Below are 12,990 nucleotides of genomic sequence, written 5' to 3' on the forward strand. Positions count from 1 at the left end.
TGAGTAGCCTTTGCCTTTATTGAGGAGCGGGATTACATAAAAAAACAGCAATTTTGACATCGTTCTTTGCATTTATTTTTCTTTGCTATTTGCCATTATACAATATATTTTTTTTTTTCGGGTCAGTATGGATGTGGAAAAAACAATTATGTATTTATTTTTAATTTTTAAGCAATTTTACACAATAAAAACATGTTTTCAGGGAGTAAAAATGTATTGCCACATTCCCAACTTTATAATTTATTTATTTTTATTGATGAAGGGCTTGTTTTCTTGTGGAAAAAAAATGTGTTTTTTGTTGACTCCATGCAATTTATTGACAATTTTTTTTTGATGCGGTGGAGTGTGGGGTGATAAATGTTACACAACCAAATTAAATCTAATAATTTAAAGTGGACGCCATTATTTCTGAACTGTAGTTTTCCAGGCGCTGTTCTACAGGATAAGTCATGACAAATGAGACTGGGAAATGTTTCTTTTAATACTGTATGGAGCTGTGCCCATTGTACATTTAATACTGTATACCTAAACATGCATACACAAGCTGTTTATCTTCGGTAACTGTTACAACAAAAAACCTTTTACCAGGTACTGACCATGTGAGTCCTCAGAGTCCACACATTGATACCAGACAGATCACACATAGTCATAAGCTGTACTGATCATAAAACATTGCAACAAACACAAGTACTTAAAACAGCAAGTCAGAGTTAAGATAATACACAATGGGAAAACAAGCTGCAAATACATTAAAAAAAAGTTTGTTTTTTTTCCAGATTTTTTTTTCTTTTCCATGACTAGCACCATCTGTACACAAGAAAGTATTAACATAAAGTTTGGATAATAAAAGGTTTAAAGGCACTTATTCTGTCTCACGGCAGATTCTCCTCTGTCGTAGAGTACTTCTGAAGCATTTTAGTCCCTCTTACTTTGTCCCCCCGATCCTCATAAAGGAGGAAAAAGTTTAATTCTTCTACCAGTCTCTATATACAAAAGTTAACCATTAAAGTTTTCAAAGTGCTCTCTTCAGTTTGCTGCTGACCTTTGTCTTTTTAAAAACATAATTTGCAAACGTGTTTATTCGGTTGACGTCTCCTCTTTCTTCTCTGCCCATCTTTTCACATTCTCTGTCGCATTCTGACAATACATTGTCCACTACTCGTCATCATTCCAAAGTTTTTGGATGTTGATCAGAGGGAGAAATTAACTACTGGGGGCTATAAGTTTTTTTCACAGCCACTAGCATCATTTTAACCCTCCATGTTTACCGACGTCTTGATGTAATATCAAAGCAGGTAATCATCATAAGGTGAGCCTTGCAGAAGTTGACCCGGTTTTCTAGACGTTCAGTCACACATTCCAGTGCTTCCAAATATTCCAGGGAGTCCACCTCATAGGTTTGTTCCAAGTCAACTGAAACACAGTAGATTAAAGCTATTAATAACTATATCTATAAAAACCTCTATTTAATATTTAATACCACAGAACTTAAGGTAAAAGGCAACAAAGCAAATTCCCTGGAACGTACCTACACACAAAGCATTATTAATGGACACATATTCAGTACTGTGCTAAAGTTTTAGGTAAAGAAAAAATGTTTTAAAAAAATAAGTGTTTATTTTTGTCAAGAAAATGAAAAGAATATCAAAAAGTGATTAAAAGAGAAGTCTACATCAAATAAATATTTTTTGTGATGACCCTTTGCCTTCAAAGCAAAATCAATTCTTCTAGGTACACTCTGCAGGGAGATGGTTCCAAACATATTGACCAACTAACCACAGATCTTCGGTGGATGTAGGCTTGTGCAAATACTTCTGTTTCTTCTGGTAATTCCAGACAAGCTTGATGATGTTGAGATCCAGGCTCTGTGGGACCATATCTTCCCTTTCAGGACTCCTTGTGACAATGGCAATGTGTAAATGCTTCATGGTTGTTGTAAATTCACCATATATTCTATATAAGAAAGTTGTTACTTTTTTCACAATTGGACTTTTTGGATCTTCTTTTTTCTGTTTTTTCTTTGTACAAACTGACGATTTGTCCATATAATGTCCTACTGTTACATTGGTATTACCCTTTATATACTAAGTAGAGTTGAGCGAAACGGGTCGAAAAAATTCAAAAGTCGCCGACTTTTGGCAAAGTCGGGTTTCATGAAACGAAACCCGACCCTAGGATGAGGTCGGCCACGAGGTCGGCGACTTACGCGCCAAAGTCGCGTTTCAAAAGTTTGTTTTGCGCTCTTTTTCAGCCAATCAGGATCCACGGACACTGTGGGCAACGTGATGACATAGGCACGGGTCACCACCATCTTTCAGAAGGGCATGCAAGTGATTGGCTTGCTTTGGTGGGCGTCACAGGGGGTATAAAAGGGCGTGCACGCCGACCGCCATCTTACTTCTGCCGATCTTAGTATAGGGAGAGGTTGCTGCTGATTCTGTAGGGAGAGCGTTAGGCAGGGAAGAAGACAAAAAAACTGCTTCTGCTGCTAGCGATTTGGCCTGCACAACACACAAGTCACTGTGTGTGCAGTGCAAGGGGAGGCTATATTGTGGTGTATCAGTGGTGTTGGTTGTTGGGCTGCCTTTTAAGGCTTCCTGACACGCTGGCATTGCTGTTTACCCACTGCTCCGCAAACTGCTTTTTTAAAAGCAATCCAATCTCCCTTATCCTCTCGTCACTTTGGTCACAGGCAGCTGTGCCATCGAGCGTGTCACATAGCGCTCAGATATCAGTGGGCCGCACACAATCCACAAGTGTCCAGTGTCCAAAAGTGTACGCAGAGATTCAAAATCTCCATTATCCTCTCGTCACTTTGGTCACAGGCAGCTGTGCCATCGAGCGTGTCACATAGCGCTCAGATATCAGTGGGCCGCACACAATCCACAAGTGTCCAGTGTCCAAAAGTGTACGCAGAGATTCAAAATCTCCATTATCCTCTCGTCACTTTGGTCACAGGCAGCTGTGCCATCGAGCGTGTCACATAGCGCTCAGATATCAGTGGGCCGCACACAATCCACAAGTGTCCAGTGTCCAAAAGTGTACGCAGAGATTCAAAATCTCCATTATCCTCTCGTCACTTTGGTCACAGGCAGCTGTGCCATCGAGCGTGTCACATAGCGCTCAGATATCAGTGGGCCGCACACAATCCACAAGTGTCCAGTGTCCAAAAGTGTACGCAGAGATTCAAAATCTCCATTATCCTCTCGTCACTTTGGTCACAGGCAGCTGTGCCATCGAGCGTGTCACATAGCGCTCAGATATCAGTGGGCCGCACACAATCCACAAGTGTCCAGTGTCCAAAAGTGTACGCAGAGATTCAAAATCTCCATTATCCTCTCGTCACTTTGGTCACAGGCAGCTGTGCCATCGAGCGTGTCACATAGCGCTCAGATATCAGTGGGCCGCACACAATCCACAAGTGTCCACTGTCCACAAGTGTACGCAGAGATTCAAAATCTCCATTATCCTCTCGTCACTTTGGTCACAGGCAGCTGTGCCATCGAGCGTGTCACATAGATGCTCAGATATCAGTGGGCCGCACACAATCCACAAGTGTCCAGTGTCCAAAAGTGTACGCAGAGATTCAAAATCTCCATTATCCTCTCGTCACTTTGGTCACAGGCAGCTGTGCCATCGAGCGTGTCACATAGCGCTCAGATATCAGTGGGCCGCACACAATCCACAAGTGTCCACTGTCCACAAGTGTACGCAGAGATTCAAAATCTCCATTATCCTCTCGTCACTTTGGTCACAGGCAGCTGTGCCATCGAGCGTGTCACATAGCGCTCAGATATCAGTGGGCCGCACACAATCCACAAGTGTCCAGTGTCCAAAAGTGTACGCAGAGATTCAAAATCTCCATTATCCTCTCGTCACTTTGGTCACAGGCAGCTGTGCCATCGAGCGTGTCACATAGCGCTCAGATATCAGTGGGCCGCACACAATCCACAAGTGTCCAGTGTCCAAAAGTGTACGCAGAGATTCAAAATCTCCATTATCCTCTCGTCACTTTGGTCACAGGCAGCTGTGCCATCGAGCGTGTCACATAGCGCTCAGATATCAGTGGGCCGCACACAATCCACAAGTGTCCACTGTCCAAAAGTGTACGCAGAGATTCAAAATCTCCATTATCCTCTCGTCACTTTGGTCACAGGCAGCTGTGCCATCGAGCGTGTCACATAGCGCTCAGATATCAGTGGGCCGCACACAATCCACAAGTGTCCACTGTCCACAAGTGTACGCAGAGATTCAAAATCTCCATTATCCTCTCGTCACTTTGGTCACAGGCAGCTGTGCCATCGAGCATGTCACATAGCGCTCAGATATCAGTGGGCCGCACACAATCCACAAGTGTCCAGTGTCCAAAAGTGTACGCAGAGATTCAAAATCTCCATTATCCTCTCGTCACTTTGGTCACAGGCAGCTGTGCCATCGAGCGTGTCACATAGCGCTCAGATATCAGTGGGCCGCACACAATCCACAAGTGTCCACTGTCCACAAGTGTACGCAGAGATTCAAAATCTCCATTATCCTCTCGTCACTTTGGTCACAGGCAGCTGTGACATCGAGCGTGTCACATAGCGCTCAGATATCAGTGGGCCGCACACAATCCACAAGTGTCCACTGTCCAAAAGTGTACGCAGAGATTCAAAATCTCCATTATCCTCTCGTCACTTTGGTCACAGGCAGCTGTGCCATCGAGCGTGTCACATAGCGCTCAGATATCAGTGGGCCGCACACAATCCACAAGTGTCCACTGTCCACAAGTGTACGCAGAGATTCAAAATCTCCATTATCCTCTCGTCACTTTGGTCACAGGCAGCTGTGCCATCGAGCGTGTCACATAGCGCTCAGATATCAGTGGGCCGCACACAATCCACAAATGTCCACTGTCCACAAGTGTACGCAGAGATTCAAAATCTCCATTATCCTCTCGTCACTTTGGTCACAGGCAGCTGTGCCATCGAGCGTGTCACATAGCGCTCAGATATCAGTGGGCCGCACACAATCCACAAGTGTCCACTGTCCACAAGTGTGTGCAGAAATTCTAAAACTCCCCTGTCCTATAGACACCTTGTACCTTGTTTTACATTACTATATAGTTTGTTGGATTTTGTCTACATTTCTACCAAAAATGAGGAAGGCTGGTGGAAGAGGCCGTGGAATTGGGCGGGGGTTGGCAGCTGGTAATGATGGTGTTGGTGGTGGATCTGATGGTAGTGGCAAGAGCAAAATAGGACCGAATGCAGGAGGTGCTGACCCTGCGTCATCGTCTGGCTACATAAGGCCTCGAACGCTTAGTTTTCTAGGAGTTGGCAAACCGCTTTTAAAGCCAGAGCATCAGGAAAAAGTTTTGTCTTACATTGCTGACTCAGCCTCCAGCTCTATCGCCTCCTCTTCTTCAGTTGTAAAAAGTAAAAGCACTGAGTCGTCATTGGAGGCTCATGTTCATGAACCACACCTTTCCTTCACCCCAACCAAGATTGAAGGATGACGCAGGCCATACTACTGATTACTCCATGGAGCTGTTTTCACATACCATGCCTGGATTATCAAGTCAAATGGTGAATTACCCAGGCCAAGATGAATCTGACATGGAGTGCACTGATGCACAGCCGCTGATGGATGATTCTGCTGGTACATTCACTCAGAGCGCTACATTGTCCTCGCAGTGTACAGAGCCAGATTTTGACCCTGATGAGACTCAGGTGCCCCTTCCCGCACACTATACCACCATACACGGTGACACAGAGAAAGGTGCACATGACATAGAAGAGGAGGTGATGGATGACCCAGTTGTTGACCCAGATTGGCATCCATTGGGGGAAGAGGGTGCTGCTTCCAATAGCTCAGATGAGGAGCATCCACATCAGACATCGACATCGCAACAGCTGTTATCTGGCAGGCCCGGAGCACTCCAAAGACAGGTTCCAAACATCAAAAGAGTTGCTGAACAGCTTGTCCAGAGGGTCAAAAGATCACAGCGTGCTAGGCCGCAAAATGTCTGCCAAAGTAGGAAGAGTGCAGTGTGGCACTTTTTTGAACAAAATCCTCATGATCAGGCCAAGGTTATCTGTAAGAAGTGCGCAAAGACCTTTAGCCGAGGGAAAAATCTGAAAAATTTGAATACCAGTTGCATGCTTAGACATTTAACCAGCATGCACTTGCAAGCGTGGACACAACACCAAACCTCAAGTGCCACATGTGCAACTGATCACAACGAAGGTAGTCAGCAACGCTACATTGTTTCCCCCACTGTAAGCCCACCGGTTAGCACAGCAGCAAATGTTGAGGTGTCGTTGCAAGGCCACAGCAGTCAGGGAATCCCACTGTTATATCAACGAAAGACTGATTCTAGGCCATCAGAAAGAACACCAACTCCATCACCATCATCAACCCTCTCTCAGTCCGCCCTGTCCACCGCTACTTCCACCATATGCAGCTCTCAAGTCCAGCTCACCCTCCCAGACACTATGAGTAGGTCAAGAAAGTACTCAGTCTCTCATCCGCGTACACTGGGTTTGAACGCCCACATTGCCAAACTAATCTCGTTTGAGATGATGCCCTTTCGGTTGGTGGAAAGCACAGCTTTCCGCGAACTCATGGCCTATGTGGTAACGCTATGACCTACCCAGTCGCCACTTCTCTCGCAAAGCCATCCCAGCCCTCCACCATCATGTGAAAGACCGCATTGTCCATGCACTCAAGCAGTCAGTGAGCGGAAAGGTGCACCTCACAACTGATGCATGGTCCAGTCGGCATGGCCAGGGCCGTTACGTGTCCATCACTGCGCACTGGGTTAATGTGGTGGATGCAGGGTCCACAGGGGACAGCGGTGGTGGGACAGTGCTGCCTAGCCCACGGTATAGGAAACAGTTGGCTGTAGGCGTTCGACCCTCCTTCTCCTCCTCCTCCTCCAGAAGCGACAGCTCGTCCACAGAGCGCAGTCGTACGAGCACTCCATCTGCAGCTGCCACTGTTGCACACGATGTGTCCCCCTATCGAGCAGCTAGTGGAAAGCGTCAGCAGGCTGTGTTGCAGATGATGTGTTTGGGCGACAGACACACCGCCGAGGTGCTGGCCGAGTACTTGAAGCGACAAACTGAGTCATGGCTGGGCAGTGTACATCTTGAGGCAGGCAAGGTAGTTAGTGATAACGGCCGTAATTTTGTGGCAGCCATAGCCCTTTCAAAACTCAGCCACATACCTTGCTTGGCTCACACCTTGAACCTGGTGGTGCAGTGCTTCCTCAAAAATTATCCGGAGTTAACAGCCCTGCTCCAGAAGGTGCGTAGACTGTGCGCGCACATCCGCCGGTCGCTTGTACACTCCTTCGTATGCAGAAGCTGCAGCGATTGCTCCACCTTCCCAACCACCGCCTCATTATCGACATTGCAACAAGGTGGAACTCCACCCTGCACATGGTGGAGCGGCTGTGCGAGCAGAGGCAGGCCATAATGCATTTGTGGGAGGATACACGGCCAGGCACTTTGAGAGCAGACATGGAGTTGACAGGCGTGCAGTGGTCGAAGCTGAAAGACCTTTGTAAAGTCCTTCAGTGTTTTGAGGCATGCACACGGCTGGTAAGCGCAGACGACGCCATCCTAAGCATGAGCATCCCACTTATGCGTCTGCTCATGCAAACTTTGACGCACCTTAAGGAGCAGGCGTCTGCAGCCAATGTTGATGAGGAGGAAGAGGAGGAGGGAATCCTTGATGACATTCAGCCATTGTCTGCTCAGGGACCTCTCCTGGACGAGGTGGAGGAAGAAGAGGAGGAGGAGGATGATGGGGATGATTACTTAGGGGAGGAGGATGCATCTCGTGGGGCAAGTGAAAATGTTGGCGTGGCAAGGTCTGGTACAGGGTTTGTGCGTGACTGGAGGGATGTGGATTTGCCAGAAAGTGCTCCTCCACCCAGCACTCGCAGTGCATCATTGACACCGGGAACATTGGCCCACATGTCAGATTATGCCTTGCGGATCCTAAAAAGGGACCCCTGCATTGCCAAAATGATGAACGATGACGACTACTGGTTGGCCAGCATCCTGGATCCACGCTATAAAGGCAAATTACAAAACATCATGCCACAGGAGAACCTTGACTTAATATTGGCTAATAAACAAGCAACTCTGGTAAATCGGTTGCTTGAGGCATTCCCAGCACACAGCAGCGGTGATGGTTCTCACACGAGCCGTACGGGCCGGGGGCAGCTTGGCAGAGGTGTTCGTGGTGCACACAGCAGAAGTGGCGTTGGAGACAGGGGTTTCATGACAATGTTGTGGACTGATTTTTCAAATACCGCTCACACAACTGGTAATACTGCATCGATGGAAAGTGACAGGAGACAGCAGTTGTCAACTATGGTTACAAACTACTTTTCCTCCCATATCGATGTTCTCCCACACAGGTCATTCCCCTTTGACTATTGGGCCGCTAAACTGGACACCTGGCCTGAATTGGCCCAATATGCCTTACAGGAGCTCGCTTGCCCAGCTGCAAGTGTGCTATCGGAAAGAGTCTTCAGTGCAGCTGGATCAATCCTGACAGAAAAAAGGACCCGTCTGTCAACCCAAAATGTGGATGATCTAACCTTCATTAAAATGAACCACGCATGGGTTTCCAAGGATTTTGTCCCACCTTCCCCTGATGACACATAGGGTGACAGAAAAATGGCTTGCTTTGGTCCACCTCTTCCTGGTACTTCACCTATTTCGCCTTTTGCATCAATTGAATGTCCAACATCAACATATGCCACTTTCTAAAACTCCCTAACTGTGCTGCCTCCCCCCCCCATGGCCGGGGTCACCACCTAGCGCACGACACCGTGCGAGTGCCGTTGCCCTGGACAGGTGGGTAGGCCGACTCTTGGGCGCGGGCACTGGCACAGGGTCCCTCATAGTGCAATCAAGTGTCTCTAACGGTGGTGGTGCACACCCGCCGTCAGACACACCGCTGTACTATGAGGGGCCCAGTGCCAGTACCGACGCCCACGAGTGGGCCCCCCTTGCTTGGCCAGGGCCCCAGCATTTGCAATCTTTACCTCTCCCTGCTCCTCCGCTGTGTAATCTGGGCCGTCAAATCCATACTGTGCCTGACACCGTCTGAGCCTGCCTCCTGAGACATATATTTTGAATGTGTACGCTATCCATACATGTTATCCGGGGATACGGTACCCTTTCTAACCTTTGTGCAATGACGTGCAATCCATACTGGGCCTAACACCGTCTGAGCCTGCCTCATGCTGTATAGACATATATTTTGAATGTGTACGCTATCCATACATGTTATCCGGGGATACGGTACCCCTTCTAACCTTTGTGCAATGACGTGCAATCCATACTGGGCCTAACACCGTCTGAGCCTGCCTCATGCTGTATAGACATATATTTTGAATGTGTACGCTATCCATACATGTTATCCGGGGATACGGTACCCCTTCTAACCTTTGTGCAATGACGTGCAATCCATACTGGGCCTAACACCGTCTGAGCCTGCCTCATGCTGTATAGACATATATTTTGAATGTGTACGCTATCCATACATGTTATCCGGGGATACGGTACCCCTTCTAACCTTTGTGCAATGACGTGCAATCCATACTGGGCCTAACACCGTCTGAGCCTGCCTCATGCTGTATAGACATATATTTTGAATGTGTACGCTATCCATACATGTTATCCGGGGATACGGTACCCCTTCTAACCTTTGTGCAATGACGTGCAATCCATACTGGGCCTAACACCGTCTGAGCCTGCCTCATGCTGTATAGACATATATTTTGAATGTGTACGCTATCCATACATGTTATCCGGGGATACGGTACCCCTTCTAACCTTTGTGCAATGACGTGCAATCCATACTGGGCCTAACACCGTCTGAGCCTGCCTCATGCTGTATAGACATATATTTTGAATGTGTACGCTATCCATACATGTTATCCGGGGATACGGTACCCCTTCTAACCTTTGTGCAATGACGTGCAATCCATACTGGGCCTAACACCGTCTGAGCCTGCCTCATGCTGTATAGACATATATTTTGAATGTGTACTCTATCCATACATGTTATCCGGGGATACGGTACCCCTTCTAACCTTTGTGCAATGACGTGCAATCCATACTGGGCCTAACACCGTCTGAGCCTGCCTCATGCTGTATAGACATATATTTTGAATGTGTACGCTATCCATACATGTTATCCGGGGATACGGTACCCCTTCTAACCTTTGTGCAATGACGTGCAATCCATACTGGGCCTAACACCGTCTGAGCCTGCCTCATGCTGTATAGACATATATTTTGAATGTGTACGCTATCCATACATGTTATCCGGGGATACGGTACCCCTTCTAACCTTTGTGCAATGACGTGCAATCCATACTGGGCCTAACACCGTCTGAGCCTGCCTCATGCTGTATAGACATATATTTTGAATGTGTACGCTATCCATACATGTTATCCGGGGATACGGTACCCCTTCTAACCTTTGTGCAATGACGTGCAATCCATACTGGGCCTAACACCGTCTGAGCCTGCCTCATGCTGTATAGACATATATTTTGAATGTGTACGCTATCCATACATGTTATCCGGGGATACGGTACCCCTTCTAACCTTTGTGCAATGATGTGCAATCCATACTGGGCCTAACACCGTCTGAGCCTGCCTCATGCTGTATAGACATATATTTTGAATGTGTACGCTATCCATACATGTTATCCGGGGATACGGTACCCCTTCTAACCTTTGTGCAATGACGTGCAATCCATACTGGGCCTAACACCGTCTGAGCCTGCCTCATGCTGTATAGACATATATTTTGAATGTGTACACTATCCATACATGTTATCCGGGGATACGGTACCCCTTCTAACCTTTGTGCAATGACGTGCAATCCATACTGGGCCTAACACCGTCTGAGCCTGCCTCATGCTGTATAGACATATATTTTGAATGTGTACGCTATCCATACATGTTATCCGGGGATACGGTACCCCTTCTAACCTTTGTGCAATGACGTGCAATCCATACTGGGCCTAACACCGTCTGAGCCTGCCTCATGCTGTATAGACATATATTTTGAATGTGTACGCTATCCATACATGTTATCCAGGGATACGGTACCCTTTCTAACCTTTGTGCAATCACGTGCAATCCATACTGGGCGTGAGAACGGCTGGCGAGCTGTTAAGCAAGCTACAGCACCTGTCCAGACAAGTACAGGGATTCCCTAGCGAGGAGACTTATTTGATTGTTTTCTATGTTGGGACAGCAATTTTTGGGGAGCACTATACTCTGGAGAATGATAGATGGGGCCCACCATACACTGGAACATTCCAAAGGTGGACATCAGACACTGGAGCAGCATTTACAGGGCCCATTATACACTAGAGCAGTAGAAATGGGGCCCATTATGTTTGGAGCATTATTTGGGCCCATAAGACAGTGGAGCTTCATCCATGGGGACCAACATATACTGTAGCATTATGTGGAGCTCATCATATACTGTTTCAAACATTATATGGGACCAATGATTTTGTATGGAGAAATAGATGGGCCTCGTCATGAGATGTAAAAAGTGAGGTATTTTTCATTGTACTATACCGCTATTTCTCTGCCGTATCGGAGCATGATGAGTTGTGGTATGTGTTAAAGGGGCGCTCTTTCGCCCAGGGCACATGAAAACCTGCAGCCAGCCCTCCCCCCCACAAATTTAGCCAAATAACCCCCATTTTTCAGTGCGTAACTTGTATTATGAAGTTAATTAAGGTTGACAAGCTTAAGTAAGAAGAATTGATGCTTTTGGCATTCAAATGGGCACTGTAGGTGTGTTTCCTGTCCTCCTCTCACTGCCGACTTTTATTCCCCATTGACTTACATTGGGTTTCGTGTTTCGGGACGACCCCGACTTTTCCCTATAATCGGACGATCTTGCTCGACCCGTCTTTTGGAAAAGTCGGGTTTCACGAAACGAAAAGCGACCCTAAAAAAGCAAAAGTCGCTCAACTCTAATACTAAGTAGTATGTGACTATATCTGAGTATAACCAATGTTGTTCACAAGCTACTTTTTTGGAAGGGAAATAAGCATGATTTGTCTTTCATCTTCTGCACGAAGTTTCATTGGCCAACCATTGCTTCTCACCGTTGTTTATTTCTTGGTGCTTCTTGAACAGCACATCTAAAAACTCCAGTCTGTTTTGAAATCTTTGCCTGGAAGTGACTTTGACTGATGCAGTATATCTAACATGGGTCTTGTTGCTGTTCTCAGTCTTACCATGGTGTATCATCTCTGACATGAAATTATCTTCTACTACACCTCATCTTTCTCACAGAGTTTGACTATTCCTCCTATAGTTTAAATCTACTACATGGCTGTTTCGTAATTGCTGACTTTGTGCAAGTGTACGTACAAGAACTGATGCTGTTTTCAAGGTAAAAGATGGTCACATCTAATATTTATTTGATTTAGAGTTATCATTTGATTAATTCCCTTTCCATGTCATTGATTGAACTAACCTATTAACACATCTATTTTTTAATGCTACATTTTCATGCTGCGTTTTTGATGTTGCAGTGTTCATGCAGCGTTTCTGCACCTACTATGTTAATTAAGTTATTTGCGCTTTTTTCATTACGTTTTTCAGTGCATTTTTTACACACATTTTTATTGCGTTTTTGATGCTGCAGTTTTTGTATCTTTTTGGTTTGTTTTGTTTTAAATAAAGATTTTTTTATATTATTGATACATGAATTAAAAAAAAACTTTATTGATATAGTCATATGCAGACTATAGGCATTCTAGTGCGTTTTGGCAACAGAAAAATGCATATGCATTTGTTACTTGCCAATTTTCTGCTTCTAGTGTGATTCTATGGGGAAACAGCACAAAAATCAGCATATGTCGTGGATGTCAAAAACACACCTTAGGGTGGTTTGCGCAGTATTAAAAAAGTACAGAGTACATAAGATTTCTATAAATCCCAT

At 46.0% G+C, this 12,990-nt stretch overlaps 1 protein-coding gene across 1 annotated transcript in view; it reads right to left on the reverse strand.

The window, feature by feature from the left end:
- Positions 1–460: 460 nt before the first annotated feature.
- The window catches only part of KIF26B (kinesin family member 26B), a 641,515-nt gene continuing 628,985 nt past the window's right edge, over positions 461–12,990 (reverse strand). Inside the window, exon 15 of the mRNA XM_073545144.1 lies at positions 461–1,413. Within this exon, the coding sequence (XP_073401245.1) occupies positions 1,265–1,413 (149 nt within the window). The 3' untranslated portion in view covers positions 461–1,264. The remainder of the gene's footprint in view (positions 1,414–12,990) is intronic.

This window comes from Dendrobates tinctorius, unplaced genomic scaffold, assembly GCF_039654945.1.
Source record: "Dendrobates tinctorius isolate UK_male_01 unplaced genomic scaffold, ASM3965494v1 ptg000140l, whole genome shotgun sequence".
Taxonomy (NCBI): domain Eukaryota; kingdom Metazoa; phylum Chordata; class Amphibia; order Anura; family Dendrobatidae; genus Dendrobates; species Dendrobates tinctorius.